This window comes from Aquarana catesbeiana, linkage group LG01, assembly GCF_042186555.1.
Source record: "Aquarana catesbeiana isolate 2022-GZ linkage group LG01, ASM4218655v1, whole genome shotgun sequence".
NCBI classification, from domain to species: domain Eukaryota; kingdom Metazoa; phylum Chordata; class Amphibia; order Anura; family Ranidae; genus Aquarana; species Aquarana catesbeiana.
The window spans coordinates 386,174,462-386,192,711 of record NC_133324.1 but is presented as its reverse complement, the minus strand read 5'-3'; the positions used below and the strand labels follow the sequence as shown (position 1 = coordinate 386,192,711).

General features: G+C 40.1%; 1 protein-coding gene across 3 annotated transcripts in view; it reads left to right on the top strand.

The window, feature by feature from the left end:
• PCSK5 (proprotein convertase subtilisin/kexin type 5) overlaps nt 1–18,250 on the top strand; it is a 635,867-nt gene that overhangs the window by 462,889 nt on the left and 154,728 nt on the right. For all 3 annotated transcript variants that reach the window (XM_073634106.1, XM_073634125.1, XM_073634116.1), the window contains exon 20: nt 4,888–5,003. In XM_073634106.1, coding sequence (XP_073490207.1) covers nt 4,888–5,003 — 116 coding nt within the window. The remainder of the gene's footprint in view (nt 1–4,887; nt 5,004–18,250) is intronic.

The following is an 18,250-nucleotide window of genomic DNA, read 5'->3' as shown; positions in this document are numbered from 1 at the left end:
CCCTCCCCCATGTAGCACTCACCTTCCTTTTCTAGCTATATATATATATATATATATATATATATATATATATATATATATATATACATACATATAGGATATGACTTGCTCACTATTATATTACATTGCTTTGTTATAGATAACTAATTGCAGCAGGCACTTTGATGAAGCACACTTGGATTATGACATCGGTGGAGGGAGGTGGCAACAGCTGGTCGTATGAGAAATAAAGTTTTGACTGTTTATATTGATGTTATTTATATTGAGGTATGTAGAGAGCTCTGAGTTGGAGCTATTATAACCTATTTTCCTGAAGAAGTGGGCTAAGCGCAACTGTGTCGGAAATTGCAGCAAGCCAGTCATCACCCAATCTTGCAAGGGACGATGATCCAATTTCTTACTGTGTAGTATGCAGTTATTACTTCACATATGTGATTTTGTTATGTTATGTCGACATTGTATGTCTTTTTTATGGTTTTAACAAGTTGTTATACAATAAAATTTGATAATTTTTAAAGAAAACGCATTGGTACCATTAAAGTCCTTTCTTAGTTTATAGGGTCTTTTTTTGTGCAATAGATGAGATAAACTCTTCCAGGGAGGAGGGTTGGGGGGTGGAGCTAGGAGAACCCTATTCCCGCCCAGTGGAAAGGACTTGGATTCATACTAATAGGAGCAGGCAGAGCTAGGAATACCTTATCACCGCCCAGCATTAATTCATTAGCCCAAGCCATAAAATTGTGTCCAAAAACAGACAGCAGTAAAATTTCAAACCACACAAAGACCACTTGCATTTTGTAATCGCATTCAAAACTCATCACACTACAGTGAACCAGGGCTGAGAGTGAGAGTTGTCACAGGACAGGAAATGCGTTACCGGCAGGAGCACGAGGTGAAATTAAAGGGAAAAAAAGCGTCAATGTGATAACTAATGCAGCCACTATATCTAAGGACTAGTTAGCTGCAATATATTATTATTTTGTTCATTTGTTTAGATACGCCTTATGAAGGCATTGCAAGAGAAGACTGGGATTTCATAATCAAGTTTTCTAGAAAAGATGTTTATACTATACTGTACACAACCTATATAAAATGCGATGCAGTCTATGTTCAAAGCAAAATAAAAATGTACAAGACTGACATGATTATTTGTGATGCTATGTATTTAGAGTTAGTGGCCAAAAAGAATCTGTATTAGTTATATGTACTTGGTATGGGCAGGTATACATTATGCCTTTGTTGTAAAAGAACATAATGGATAAGATGCAGAAGTGCAGTTCTGAAAAGTAGATATCATTATTCATGGATACACAGTGCAATGTAGTTCTAAGGTAAAGAGGACACAGTTCTGGGACATACCTTTTGTACCTCTCTTGGGAGAATATAAGTCTTTCTTGTATCAACAGAAATAAATAAATATGAGACCAGCATAAAGAAAGGTATCAGGGAATGATTTATGATATTTTGCAGAATAATAAAAGCTGTTTCCAAGACACAGTGTTTTGAGCAATGACAGCTGAGGCGGGGTTATTTTTTAATGCATTGAATGGGAATGGTGCCAATTAAAGTAAATATCTTCGTCTAATGAAACCTTTCAGTTTCCCATCTACATCAGATTAAAACAGTGAGAGACTGCCACAGTCAATTACATCAAAAAGATGCAGAGAACTCTGCTTCCAATTACACCCATTAATGCTCATTACATATCTTCACAAGGCTTCAGTACTGAAGGCGAGGACAGATACATGATTTTCCAGCATAAAATGACACCAGCTGTGCTCCTCAAAGTGGCAATGTGTGTTATAGGATACCTCTATATACTGTTGTCTTTTACGATAGGATTAATAAAGATCACATAAGTGTAATTATCATGGAATCATTCTTGACAGGTTGTAAAAAAAATGTCAACACTCCATGCTTTACTTGAAAACGGTATAACTTGTAAATTCTCAGAAGGCCTCTTTATAACCATTTTATAGCAGAATGCCCTAACATGCCTTCTTAGCATCACAAGATAATGTATGTATTGGGGGTTATTTACTAAAGGCAAATCCACTTTTCACTACAAGTGCAAAGTGCACTTGAAATTGCATTGAAAGTGCACTTGCAAGTGCAGTCTCTGTAGATCTGAGGGGGACGTGCACGGAAAATAAAAAAGAGCATTTTAGCTTGCACATGATTGGATGATAAGATCAGCAGAGCTTCCCCTCATTTCAGATCTTCCCCTCAGATTTACAGCGACTGCACTTCCAAGTGCACTTTCAGTGCAATTTCAAGTGCACTTTGCCCTTGTAGTTTGCACTTGTAGTGCAAAGTGGATTTGCCTTTCGTAAATAACCCCCAATGTCTCTTATCTGTTTCCAGTCTAAAGATAGACTACACATAGTTCATTTTTTTTACTCACAGAACTTAGTGTTACTAAACCCAGGAGCCATCATTCCCTACTGTATATCTGGTCTCCCACAGTACACAGAACACGGGAATGCAATTATTTTAGTAAATATAAACTGCTAAATACCTTTTCTCATCAGCAGTATATAACAGTCTTATGACTTCTATCAGTGTCTGGCTGAGCACTGGTTACTCGTAGGAGGGGTATTCATTCTCCTCTGACTGTGCTATGAGGCTGCATAATCCCTGACCCTTTGTCTGGACAGTGCTGATTGGCCCTGTGCTGATCACATGCATCCCCCCCCCCAAAAAAAAAAAAAAACTCTAGCAATACACACCAAACTGAGCATGTGCAGAGTGTCTCCTAGGGCTCTGTACTATCAGCAGATGGATTGGGGACCGTAAAAGAAGGGGAGGATCAGAGAAGGCAGGATCAAACAGCCTTTTTACACAATGCAGAGGATTAACCCCTTAGGTTCCACAATGAGTGTAACAGACATGATTTACTGCATATACAGACTGATGTTACTGTTGTGGGTTTAGTAGCACTTTAAATATCTTAAATTGTTTGCACTCTTCTTCAACTTATCTAATACAAATGTGAAATGAGGGGAAGACAGTGACCAAAAGGCTATATATAACTTACATTTTAGATGTTTTCTAGCAATCTGTTTGACAAAGATGCTTCACATGCACATTGCTTATATATGTATTATGTGCTTTCATATTTTATAAAGGCAACACAGCTTGTGAACGTACCAGGTATTCAATTGCCATTTGGTACAGATATGTGCACTTACAAATACTTCTATTTTTGAAGGTGAACTGTTCGTATAATTCTTGTGTTTTTGACTTTTCTGTTGTATTTATGAATGGTAAGCAAACTGCTGGATATTAAACAGAATTCTAAGTTTCAGATGAAAAATACTTAAGGCAAGCTCACAGTTTGAGGTGATATTGATGAGTTTTTATGATGCACGAAAGCAGCAGAAAATTTGTAAACAATGTACCATGTCCATATTACTGTGCTAATACAGCATATTATGCAGTGTGTTGAAGCCTTTGAACAAAATAGGTAGAAGGCAAACAAAAGAAAGTAAGCCTATCTTCAATTGCCCCATTTAAAAAGGTTTACTGTATATTAAAAAACAAATGAAAATAGATTTTATATGATTTTGTTATTCAGTGAAAGTATTTTGAGTTTTAATTTGGACATAATTTATGTATCTGCTTCCTATATACATAAACATATCTCTAGTACTATAGTTACAATTTTTTCATTTTAAATATTTCTGAAAAGCACAAGAAAATAGGAAGTACATTTTTTTGTCATTTCTAAAGAAGTAAACGTTGAATCCTGGGACTGTCCTTTATAGTTCTTAAAGTGTTACTAAACCCACAACAGTAAAATCAGTCTGTATATGCAGTAAATCATGCTTGTTATTATACTCATTGTGAAACCTAAAGGGTTAATCCTCCATATTGTGTAAAAAGGATGTTTGATCCTGCCTTCTCTCTTCCTCCTCTTCTTCTACAGTCCCCAAACCATCTCCTGATAGAACAGAGGCTAGAAGACAAGCTGTACATGCTCAGTTTGGTGTGTATTGCTAGAAATTATTTTTTTCTTGGGAGAGCGCATGTGATCAGCACAGGACCAATCACCACTGGACAGAGAGTCAGGGGTCCTGCAGAATGAAGCTCCTCCTACAAGCTTTAACCAGACACTGATAGAAGCCACAAGACTGCCTTAACTGCTGATGAAAAAAGATATTTAGCAGTTTATATTTACTAAAACTATTGCATTTCTATGTTCTGTGTACTGTGGGAGACAAGATATAGTAAATGCAGGGTCCAGGGTTTAGTAACACTTTAATTATGTATCCACAGTTGTTTTTCATTAGTGTTGTATCTACACAGCAATTAGAAGTTTTGTACACAAAGTATTGCTTCATTTTCATCCCTGCCTTCATTAAAGAGAAAGTAAACCGCTGCCTCTTTTTTTTTTTTCTGACCTGCAAAGTAAAGGCATAATGTGCTAGTATGCAACCCATACTAGTACATTATGTGAAACTTACCTGCAAACGAAGCCCTCGATCAATGTGTTGTCACCAATGGAGGCTGCATTCATCTTCACACATCTTCATTGCGGGTCCACGGACTCTGGCTGTATGACTGGCCAGAGCCGCGTGATGTCACTCCCAAGCATTTGCATGGGAGCTGCCAGTCATGGCGCAGGGCTCTGAAGAAATGTCACGTCTATTCCTTCAGAGCACATGCGCCGATGACACGTTTAGGAGATATTTACAGTACCTATAAGTAAGCCTTATTATTGACTTACCTATATGTACAAATAATCGATGGAAGTTCACAACCACTTTAACATGTGCGCTCTGTCATTGTTTTGCAGACTTATCAGTCAAAGGAATGTCAGCTTATTTGATATTCATAGTGATTTTTTTTCTTTTACATATGACACTTACTATGTTTATGTCTCAGATGTGACGGGAGCTGCTCAACATGTTCTGGCCCAGGAGAGAGGAACTGTACGAGTTGTCCTGAGGGTTATTTGTTAGAAGGCAGTACTTGTATGGTGGGAACAATCTGCAAAGATGGTGAGTTAATGAAATCCAGTAGAGTTTCAATATCCTATGTGGTGTAAATACAGAAATATGATTCCACTGACACTTAAACATCTACATCATTTGAGTAGTTTGAACAGACCCATACTTTCAACTACATTCAATCTATTTGCTAAACTGGCTGCAAAATCCTGGATATCCGCCCAGAGGAAAAATCCAATATTTTCAAGAGAATGGTGCTTTTTTTTCTATGCCAAATCTTAGGCTGTCCTGATAAGTACTTTGATAAATAGCGGCAAGTGTGCCTGGTGGTAGGATGAGTGAAGGATTGCTCAGACACGGATTGAAATCTGCGGTACGTTGTCTCTACTTTGTTTATCTCTAAAACCCAAACCTTTATAACCACATTGACCTTCAAATATATAGCAGTGTCCTGTAACAATTTATTTTTACTGGCATTCGTGACATGCATTGAAAAGAGTGCCAATGTTAATGTAGGTTGTGGGCAGTGTTACTCAGATTCAAAACTGTGAATTACAAGCACAAGGTTTTCATTGCAAGCAGCAGGTTGTACTGAGTAATGCTGCATGTCTATTGTAGTGCTAGGCAGACAGCACTGCAAATACTGTGATTGATATCCTTTCCTCAATGTACCTAGCAATTTTAGAATGATTGAACCAACATAGAGTTCTTCACACTGTGCAAATACAGATTCATTCAAGCACATCTATTACAAATGGCATAATGGGGCTCATTTATCAGCAGAAACAGGAGGCTGATGTAAATGTTATGGGAAATTCATGACATATATAACTAGGATTCTTGGGGGCTTCTCTCAGGTTAATGACATGGATAGCAAACAAAAATACTGCACTTATCTTGCTTTATATTCCGGACAGTGATGAATCTCATAACCATCAATTCTACATTTCCAGTGCATAATTTATATGATTAACAACGTTATGTGGGAGGAAGTTTTCAGAATTCTGTGTCTGGTTTCATCTGTCACCGCACACAATAAAATGAGAGGGACTTGTTAACTAGATCCGTAAATGATACCTGGTGATGTATTGTCACCAATTAGAGCACAGCAGCCTTTTGATCTAAAAGAAATGGATTGAAAATGTACGTTTTGTGTAATTAGATCCCCTTCTACCTTGTTTACTTAATTTGACAAATGTTTAGAAATATACTGTAGCTTTTCCAATAAGAATGCTATAAAAGTAGTATGTATAGGGCTCATTTACACAGGACATGGATCAGTACACCTGTGCAGAGGGTCATGTGTATTCCCTGGGGTGACACAACGGGTTTTTGCAGCCAGCATGATAAAATCAGTGATAGGCTGAAGGATGCATGTACATCCACAAGGGACCCATGGGTGGCTCTGAACCCAGACAGACCACATTCAGAGTTTTGCATCAATCCCTTAGTGGAGATCCATGCAGATGTCAGCCTGTCGTTGATTTTACCAGGCTAGATGTGTAAGGTTGTATGGACCAACTGTGCATCCCAAGAGGATAAACATGACCCTCTGCAAGGGAGCACTGATCCATGCCTCTGTGTAAATGAGTGCCCCTGTCAATATCCCTCAACCGTAGAATTCGTTTTTATGTGTCTATGGAGTTAGAGAGGTGTAAAAGTGTCAATAGTCACATGATAAGTATCTCCCAAAAATATATTACAAAAATGATAATCCAACCACGTGATCATACTTTTCAACAATGGCACTAGCAACACACCAGACAACATCTTCTGTTTAAAGAAAAAGAACCACCGCATATTTTAAATATTTAATACATCTTCCAAGAGACCAAGTGCATTTAGCTCTTGGTTTTGTTCTGATCTGTCCTGTGGTTATTAGGCTGTGTGGTCAGACTGCTCGCCCTCCTTCCCCCACCACTTTTCGACCACACTGCTAGCAAAGAGACCAATGCTTAAAGCAGTATTAACCCAAAACCAGAATCTGAATACATTGCATCCTTAGATGCAGTGGCTGCATTAGTTTCCTTTTTTAAAGTTTGTTTTACTTCATTTTTATCTGGTGTTTCTGGCACTAAGCCTGTTCACTTTCAACTTCCTTTAACAGTCCAATCTGTCCCGCACAATGGCAGTTAGTTGAGACAAATAATTTAACACTGACAAGGGTGCCTACAATGGTCAGCAGCTATTCACTTATGTTAAACCTTTTTCTCAAAAGGAAAAAAAAAAAGTTTGCTGTAACTGATTATAAAGTGATGGAGTTCAGTTCTAATTTGCTAGTCAAGCCCATCTAAACTTGCTAGTGAATCTAAGGGGGTTGTTTACTAAAGCTGGAGAGTGCAAAATCTGGTGCAGCTCTGCATAGAAACCAAACAGCTTCCAGGTTTTATTGCCAGACCTTAATTCAGGGGTCTCAAACTGGTGGCCCTCCAGCTGTTGCAGAACTACAATTCCCATGAGGCATTGCAGTTTGAGACCCCTGCCTTAATTGAACAAGCTGAAGTTAGAAGCTGATTGGCTACCATGCACAGCTGCTCCAGATTCTGAGAACTCCAACCCTTTGTTGGACTAGGCAGTGTACAAATCTAGTTTACAACTGATAAAGAGATCTTTCGGCACAATGCAGTCAGGGTTAATTATGGTAATGTGTTTCAGTAATTTAAAGCAAACCCGTGGGTAAAAAAAATATTATGTATAGGAAGCACTTCCAACATAAGTGCCCCGGGAGCACTCTGATATGCGAACAGCAGTCAGTACCCATGGTCTGCCAACCTGACATTCTCTATTACTGACCCATCACCAGTATGGGTAGCCTCACTAACCAAAGTGATATAAATGGCAGATCATGCCAAACATAGAGAATCTGATTATTATTTGCATGTTAATGTAGACTGTAGAATGAATGAATTATTCTTTATTAGGATTTGATTCTCCCTGACTTGAATGAAGTGATAACGCCGACTCACTGTACAGTGAGCAGGCTATAGAGGTAGAGCGGTAACATAGAAAGCTGCAAAGTTGAACCAAGAAATAGGATTCTCAACTGCCTGGCTATGCAGTGTGATGATAAAACTCTCTCAACAGAATTATAAAATTATTTTGCAAGTAAAATAGTTCACATGCTCAACTACTGTATATATTTAGCTATTTGCTAGGAGTTTCATTCTAGGCCAATATTTCAGAATACTGTGACACTAGTTACAAAACTAAATTCAAAAGTTCTCTGTATATTTACATGTTTAAACATTTGTCATAATGATGAATGATTATTGAAAAGTAATACAGGGAGAATAAACCATAAATGCATATGTATTCTACTATAATAGATTATGCTCCCGTATAGCTATGCTATTTTAGATTGTGCTGCAAATTGAAAAAGAGATACTGTGCATATTCCGTTTTACTTTGTAGAAGAATATTAAAGGTTAAACAGAATACAGCTGACTAAAATGTGTATGTATTAAATGAAGATTGTATCAAAACAGGCACTGCTACTGACACAATGCTTTTTCAAAGGCACTGGACAAAGCCGTTGATCAAGGTTATGTGTGTTTGCTGTGAATACAGAATATTGTGTTCACATGCTTAACGTTTAATGTTTATGTTTGATTCACATCACTTTCTTTTTATGTTTATCTTATGAAATGTATATTGATTATTTAGATGCGTTTTTTTCCAGGGTTAATTTATTTTACAGCTATGGTTCACATTTGATTTCCTTCCCTTTTTATTCCAATGACCGAATTTCCTTGAAATGCTTTCAGTGTATTGACAGCTAACAAAGAAAGACATCTCACAGCATAAGCCTCTTCACACCAACCTTATTTATAGAGTGTAAAAGTCACATTTGTCTTTCTTTGTAGTGTTAGATGTTATTGTCAGTTTTTTTGAACAGAAGCATGAATTCTGGCAGCTTAAGTTGTTCATTTAACCCTTATGATACCCACTTATAAAATCATGCCATTTTTCTCTAAAGGGATGTTTTCTAAGATAAAACATTTTGTTTGCCCTTTATGTTTAGGTTATTCTTTAAATATCACAGTTTTCACTTAGCAGAATGGTATTATTTTAAACCTTGTCCTATGAAGATAAAACTGTTTTTTTCTGATTTCTCCAAACAGTAATGTGAATAATGTGAAAAGGGAAGGGATAAAGTGTTATGCTCATATTGGCTGGGAGAATCTATCTTGACAAATAAAGTGCTTTGTTACAATATGCATTGCCATCCCACCAGTGCACTGCTACAACCTTTTTGCACTGTTGTCACATAAGTAAATAACACAGCTAGTAATCTCCAACCATTAGGGCAGAAATTCATGCCACTTTTACATCACCCTTCATATGACCATGTACCTTCTTGGTCACAATACTCCAATGCCTTGGATATTTAAAAATATGTTATCATGCACCCACTAAAACATACAAGCAGGGCAAGTATTTGATGCATTAAATATATTAATGGGGCTTATTTGTAAAGATCAACAAAAATGCACCTAATTTTACTTTGTGCTATTTCTTTATCGTATATCACAGGACACAGAGCACCATAGTAACCACTATGTGGGTATATAGGCACCTTCAGGTGATGGACACTGGTACACCCAATACAGGAAGTTCACTCCCTATATAACCCCTCCTCCTACCAGGAGTACCTCAGTTTTTTCACTAGTGTCTAAGGTGTTGGTCACAAGTGAAGATGTGCTCTGAGGAGCTCCAGGAGGGATCCATGCTGGATTTAAATAACCTCCACAGACTGGATCAATCCAAAGTGCCACTGGGGCCAAGGTGGATGGTACCTGGGCCTCTTATCTGAAGCACAAGGTTTTGCCTATAACGCCTCTTTGCAGGGCTGGACCCCGGGACCCAGAGCTTTGGTCATGCTACATTACCTAAAGTTTTTTCTGGCGGGGTGCTATTACAGGTCCAAGGGAGTGGAACCCCGATAAAAAGGGACCCGGTCCTTGAAGGTTTGCTAAACGCAGCCCACCGTGATGGGTGAAGGTTGGATCTGTCTGTTAATTTATCAGAATTCTGCGGCAGGGATAAGGCAAGGAAGAAGCCTAGGAACTATAAAAGTCCACCTAAGGTTTTCTTCTTTAGGGAAAAATGTTGCCATGCCTTAATTCTCCACTAGAGGGAGTATGTGCACATACCTTAATCTGTTGTCTTCACTTCAGCTCGGTGTCAGTCTCTGTGTGGCCGCAGCAGCTTGCACAGGGGGATTCCTCTCAAGGTAAGAGATCTGCCTTCTTTTTGCCCCCCTAAAGGGACCAGGAGGGTTAGGGAATCAGCAGTTGTTGTACCTCCTCCCCCCCATGAGGGGTGCGGAGGTCCCGAGTCTCGCTCCACATGTGTTTTTTTTTTTTCTACCTGCTTGTCATTGGGCTCTGCCTCTCCCCCCCTCGTGTTGGGTCTGCGGACCCAAAGGCTGCCCGCGGCATGCGCGGAAATGTTTTTTCAAAGGGAAGGAGGGGGCGGGGCCTAGGCGCGGCACCATGTGTAGGACACAGCATCCACGAGGACGCACGATGCAGGCAAGAGTTTCACTGGAGCAGTCTCTCCTCGGCTTGAAGCAAGGAGAAGCAAGCCTGGCTGCACTCGGGACACAGGAGCGGTGGGGCACGTAAGGGCTGCAGAGGGCATTCCTAATACGGAAAGGACATTTTTCCCAGCACTAGCCTGAACTTGTATAGCAGCATTACACTGTCAGACTATGTTCATCAAATGTGCATTTAAATAGTGCCTCTGCTTTTGTGCTTAGGACTATGCGTACTAAAAAAGACACCACAAAGACCAAAAAGGTACCAAGGATTTCACTCCCAGGTGCTAGGTACTCCAGTTGTGCCTCCACACTGTCATCCTCGCCTGAAATACCAGATATGGCAAGCCAGGATGAGTCATTGGAACAAATTGGTGGTGCAGCTGTTTCCCTTATCTTAGCCCCTGTTTACGTCACTGAAGATGCCTTTTCCTCTGCCCTGCAGGGCCTAGAAGGAAGATTAGCGGCTTTAATCACATCCTCCATTCAAATGGATAGGAAGCGTGTTAGATCCCCCTCCCCCACCTTAGGCCCTTTGCACGGGGAACAGTGGGTACAGGATGAGGTGTTACCCTCAGGTGATTAGGAGGAAAGACAAACCGATGGCGCCACTGCGGAGGAAACAACGGTAGATGAACCCTTTTCAGCCTCGCATTTTGAGAAGTTGCTGATACAATCTCTTACGGAGATGGTTCATTCTACTTTCATGCTACCCCTAACGGAGCCTGCTGAAAGTTCGGTTTCTTTCTTGGGTTCCTTAAAACCTTCACAGCCTTTGCATGCATTTCCTGTCCATGCATTACTAGAAAAGCTTATTTATGCTGAATGGGATCACCCAGATAAGCATTTTCTCCCTCCAAAGAGATTCTCAGTTCTCTATCCCATGGAGGAGAAATTCACCAAAAAATGGAATGTGCCAGCAGTTGACGCTGCGATTTTCAGTGTGAATAAAAGTCTAACTTGTCCAGTAGACAATGCACAAATGCTTAAGGATCCAACAGGTAAAAGGTTGGAATTTCTGTTAAAATCCTCTTTTTCCTTGGCAGGTGCTGTTACTCAGCCTGCAGTCATTGCAATAGGCATCTGTCAATCCCTAAAGGACCAATTTAGACAGACCCTTAAAGAGGTTCCTGTACAGTAAGCCTGGGATTTGGCTGAACTACCAAGAGCATTATGTTTTGCCATAGAGGCCATTAAAGATTCTATTCACCAGGTGTCCCGCCTTAGGTTTGTGTTAGTACACATGCGTAGAATCCTGTGGTTAAAAAATTGGTCAGTCGAAGCACCATGCAAAAAGCTCCTGACTGCTTTCCCTTTTCATGGGGATTGGCTATTTGGGGATGATTTGGACAAATACATCCAAACGATTTCTAGTGGGAAATGTATTCTTTTGCCAGTCAAAAGAAAGAATAGCCCTTCATTTAAGCGGGCTCTTTCACCTGCGCCAGGGGCTTGAGCCTCTAGGCAGTGGCGACGCCCTCCGCCGTCAGACTCTAAAGGAAAACCTCAGGGTCAGGCCAAGGCTCAACAGAAGTCCTGGGGCCGGAAACCTGCAAAGCAGAATTCTAAAGCCTCATTATGAAGAGGTGTCCCCCCTCGCCAGGGTGGGGGGAAGACTTCTGCAGTTTTCAGAAATCTGGCAAGAGGAAATTCAGGACAGATGGGTCATCTCCACGGTAACTCTGGGGTACAAACTGGAATTTTGAGACTTTCCACCGTCTTGTTTCCTGACATCAAACGTTCCCAAAGATCCAGGGAAAAGGCAATCTTTGTTTGAGGCACTAGGCCGATTAATGGCTCAGGGGGTGATCATACAAATCCCCACAGAAGAGCAAGGTTTGGGGTTTTATTCAAACCTCTTTATGGCACCAAAACCGAATGGAGATGTCAGACCCATTCTAGATCTAAAAAATCTAAATCAGATCCTGAAGATCCACTCCTTTCGCATGGAGTCGATCAGGTCAGTGGTTTCTATCCTACACGTGGAGAACTTCTGGCATCTATCGACATCAGGGATGCATATCTGCATGTTTCTATATTTTCCACTCACCAAAGGTTTCTGCAGTTCAGGGTAGAACAGCAGCACTTCCAGTTTGTAGCCTTGCCCTTCGGGCTAGCTACAGCACCCCGGGTGTTTACAAAAGTCCTGGCCCCACCTCTAGCCAGGTTAAGGGCACAGGGCATAAGAGTCTTGGTGTACTTAGATGATCTATTGCTAATAGACCAGTCGGTGGCTCATTTGGAGCAAAGCGTACACATTACAACCAGTTACCTGATAAGTCTAGGTTGGATTCTCAAACTAGAGAAATCTTCCTTAAAACCGCTAAAAAGGCTGGAATACTTGGGTCTGATCATAGACACAGCCCAGAAAAAGGTGTTCTTGCCTCAGGCAAAGATCAATTCCATAAGAGAGCTGGTGCGGATGGTCAGGTCAAAAGGAGATCCCTCCATTCGCCTTTGCATGAGGTTGCTAGGAAAGATGGCGGCTTCATTCAAAGCGCTTCCCTATGCCCAGTTCCATTCGAGACTGTTGCAAAACAGTATCCTGTCTGCTTGGAACAAAACGATTCAAGTTTTAGACTTGCCAATGCGGCTGTCCCCAAACCTCTGGGTTAGTGGTTACTAACCCAGAATCTGCTAAAAGGAAAATCCTTCAGACCAGTCATCTGGAAGGTGGTAACGACAGATGCCAGCCTTTCAGGCTGGGGAGCAGTGCTAGAAAAGACAACTGTCCAGGGACAGTGGTCAAGAAACGAAAGAGCCTTGCCCATCAACATCCTAGAGATTCGGGCAGTGCGTCTGGCTTTGAAGGTCTGGGCTTTCAGGTTATGGGATTGTCTTGTCAGGATCCAATCTGACAATGCCACAGCTGTGGCCTATATCAATTACCAAGGGAGCACCAAGAGTCTCTGAGCGCAGACAGAGGTGAACCATATTCTAACTTGGGCATAGAGGAATGTTCCCTGCCTATCGGCAGTCTTCATTCCGGGAGTAGAGAATTGGCAGGCGGACTACTTGAGTCACCAGTGGTTATTCCCGGGGGATTGGTCTCTTCACCCCGACATTTTTTGGGCTGTTTGCCAAAGATGGGGGACCCCGGACGTAGAACTTCTGGTGTCCAGATTCAGCATGAAGTTGGTCAACTTTGTGTCCAGGACGAGGGATCCATTCGCATGTGGAACAGATGCATTGGTGGCCCCATGGGATCAGTTCTCACTGATTTATGCATTTCCCCCTATTCAGTTGCTGCCAGGAATTCTTTGCAGGATCAAACTGGAAAGAAAGCCGGTAATTCTGGTAGCCCCAGTGTGGCCCAGAAAGTCCGGATATCATACTGATATAATGATATCATAATGATATCAGATATTATTATTATTATTATGATGATATTATGAGATTATGATAATGATATCATAATGATATAATGATATCATAATGATATAATGATATCATAATGATATCAAAAATCATAAAGAAGGCGGTGGAGGATCCATGGTCCCTTCCACTATCGCCAGACCTACTCTCACAGGGGCCGATATTCCATCCTACCTTACGACTGCTAAATTTAACGGCTTGGCTATTGAAACCCACATTCTGAAGAAACGTGGGCTTTCAGGGTCAGTTGTCTCTACCTTGATTAATGCAAGGAAGCCAGCTTCCAGAACTATATATTATAGAGTTTGGAGGGCTTTTGTGTCCTGGTGTGAGTCCAAGGGTTGGCACCCTTGGAAGTATATCATAAGCAGAATTCTTGCCTTTCTACAATTAGGGGTAGAGACGAAGCTGGCCTTGAGTACTATCAAGGGACAAGTCTCAGCTTTATCTGTCTTATTTCAAAGACCGCTTGCTTCACATTCTTTGTTCCGGGGTTTTATGCTAGGGGTGATGGGGCTTAATCCACTAGTCAGTCCTCCTTTGAACCCTTGGAAATTGAACTTAGTTTTGTCAGTGTTACAAAAACAGCCATTTGAACCGATACAACATATTCCCTTAGTCCTTCTGACAAGGAAGTTAGTGTTCTTGGTTGCTATATCCTAAGCAAGGAGGGTTTTGGAATTGGCTGCTCTTTCTTGTAAAGAGCCATAACTTGATTTTTCAGGAGGACAGAGTGGTGTTGCACTCTCGTCCAGGTTTTCTGCCAAAAGTGGTCTCAGGTTTCCACCTGAACCAAGATATTGTTCTGCCATCGTTTTTTCCAAAACCATGTTCCAGGGAAGAGAAGTCACTACATTGTCTTGAGTGGTCAAAGTCTATTTAAAGACGACTGCTCATATCCAGAAGACTGATGTCTTATTTATACTGCCAAAAGGTCCTAAGAAAGGACAGACAGCGTCGAAATACACTGTCGTTAAGTGGATTTGGCAAGTTATAATTTCAGCCTATGATTTAAGGGGTAAGATTCCACCTTTTCAAGTCAAAGCGCATTCTACCAGGGTGGTTAGTGCTTCTTGGACAGTGCGTCACCAGACCTCCATGGCTCATAACTGTAGGGCGGCAACTTGGTCTTCAGTACATATATTCACAAAGTTTTTTCAGGTGGATGTAAGAAGGCATGAGGATATCTCCTTTAGGCGCAGTGTGCTGCAGGCAGCAGTATAGGTCTTCAAGTCTGGGGGTGCCCTACGGGTTGTGTCTCTCTCCCCTCAAATAGCATTGCTAAGGGACGTCCCACATAGTGATTACTATGGTGCTCTGTGTCCCGTGATGTACGATAAAGAAAATAGGATTTTTATAACAGCTTACCTGTAAAATCCTTTTCTTGGAGTACATCACGGGACACAGAGGTCCCGTCCCTCTTTCTGGGGTGTAAGTATATAGCTTTGGTACAAAAACTGAGGTACTCCTGGTAGGAGGAGGGGTTATATAGGGAGTGAACTTCCTGTATTGGGTATACCAGTGTCCATCACCTGAAAGTGCCTATATACCCACATAGTGATTACTATGGTGCTCTGTGTCCCATGATGTACTCCAAGAAAAGGATTTTACAGTTAAGTAAAAATCCTATTTTTCCAGTTTATTGAAAAAAAAAAGTTTTTTTTATGGAAAATTGTACATTCTAAAAATCGGACAAGAGTCTACTAGAACAAAAAATGCCCCTTTTTAGGAATGTTTTTTCTCTTTCTCTAATACCATTGAGCATGATAAGATCATGGTAGCATAACATCTCCATCCATTGGCAAAAAAAACTGTCTACAAAATAGTTTTAACTTAACTATTTTTACCTTTATATGAAATATGGAGTAAATAATCTAGAGTAGTAGAAATAAGAGAAACTTTTAGAGTATTTAAATCATATTAAAATAAAACAAAAAATGTTACCTTTTCTAACTAGGCCTTGTGGATTGGTTTTGTGACTGCAAAATGAAACTGCTTTAATTAATGCAAAACCAAAAGATATATACTGCGCTATCCCTTAAAGTGTTCAGTAAACAAAAACCAAAAAACCTGTGTCTGTGAAAGACTCAAAAAAGTGTTAGTGCTGCTGCAACCCTAAATGTGAGACAACCTCCATTACAAAATACTATACAAAGAAAGGCTGCGCTACTGTGAATAAGTGAGTGTGGTCAAAAACCATTTAAATGACCATAACATATACATACACAAATTACCATAAATACGTGACATATAGGATTACTTCTTTTGTATATGTGCAATCAAACATCAAATATGTTGAACAAGGTCCATACAAACGTTCCTTTTTTTTTAAAATGTCTTTCACCAGTAAAAGAATGAAAAGGCATCAATAATATTGATATAAAACACCACTCTTCTGTTGATGTGAAGCATGCACTGTTGTCACCCTGGAGAATGTGATAATAGGGAAATTCCTCCACCAAACAAAACGATCTGCCCCTTACCAGATATTTAGATCTCTTGTTTAAGGAGATCGTATATGCAGGTGGCCCCCAGCCACTGGGTCTTTATCAAAAATAAGGCTCCTAGGGTCTCTACTCAGGGGGTCCGCTGGATGTTAAGCTGGCACTCAAATCCCAAGAATGAAAGAAAAAGCTCCATAGCGTAATACTGACATTTATTGGTAAAAAAATCATTAAAAAATGCACTTACAATGTTGTAGAATTAAAATCGCGTGTGTACACAAACAATGCCGGCCGGCTCACAGCTGCTGCCCTTCGCTTCCGGGATCAGCGGTGGATGGTGGTGACGTCAGCACGTCGCTCCTCCCTACGCTGTTTCGACAAACTTGTCGTCTTCCTGGGGTACGGGCGGCGTGCTGACACACCACCTTTATACATCAAACATTTGTGCAGAGACACCCTCTTCTGAGGTCAAGGCATCCGAAACTAGATTCGCCATCTTTAAAATGCGCTAAAAGACTCATATTACATTCTAGTGACTGGTTGTGTAATCTAAAATCTGTTCTTATCTAACACCTCATATCTAAACTTCCGCACCAAAATCGCAAGTTACTATACTGAAAGCCAACATAAATGAAAATATAAATGCAAATAAAAAATGTTATTTAAAATACCAATGACAGTGAAGGGAGAGGCCCTAAGAGTGTGGGAATCCCACCACACCTGTTTGTAGAACATAGTGGGTCAATAATAATTTACACCCCCACTCATATATGAATTATGTTCTAACAGTTCAACTCATATAAGGGTAAATTTCTGAGAAATATTGAAATAAGAAATGATTGAAATATAAAATTTCAAAAATAAATAAAATAAAATAAAAAATAAAATATAAAATTAAAAATAAAAATAAAAAAAATAATAATAAAAAAAATAAATAAAAATAAAATTAAAAATAAAAATAAAAATAAAAATAAATAAAAATAAAAATAAAAAATAAAATAAATGAATAAATGGGATGAGAAAAAGGAGGACAATAATCCCCCATGTCACAACTATGCTGGTGATATTATAACCAGAAATGGTCAATCAGACATTTCAATCAGGGGGGCATATATGCATGAATATTAATTGTATCTAATAGTATATCTAAAAAGACACATTGGTTATTTGCCCGCACACCGATGATAAATAAACAAAAAATGTCAGTCTTGCATCTAGAGACGCAAAACATAAACGGATGAAGACTGACTATAGAGCAGTATATTTCTTGAAACGGGGGCACCTTAACATCTAAAATGGACCTGCATAATAGGTCCAAAAGTTACCCATCTGTTTCCATAAGGGTTTCATAGAAAACGCCATAAACTGTAGTAAGAAGGGTGCACCTTATAAGGTGGGCCCCTAATGAACTGAGCTCAAATACTCCAATAAAAACTAGACAGAGGAGTGTCCTGTGTGTCATATTCACCCAAACCGGACGCCTTGATCTGAGAATGAGGACAATGTCATAAATGTTAACCATTATCGATGAATGCATTTACATCAGTATCAATGTTAAGGTCATGGGGGGTGTAACATCGAACACGGTGGATCCAAGCCATTTCTAATCTAGACAGTTCCCTAACTAGGGATCCACCTCTCCAGTGGGCACTGTATCTGTCTATCCCTAGAAATAAGGTATTGGCCGGATTTCGATTATGGTGTAACGCATAGTGTTTTGACACCGAGTGGAATTGGAAACCATTTTTAATGTTTGTAATGTGTTCCCCTAGGCGGACTTGCATGGGGCGTTTGGTCCTGCCTATATATTGCAGCCCACATGGGCATTGCAATAAATAGACCACCCCTTTTGAGCTGCATGTAATAAAGGGCTCTATCTTATGCACCCTAGAGGTGCTGAAAATCACCCCTAGGAGCCTCCCTTTTTTAAAAAAACGGAT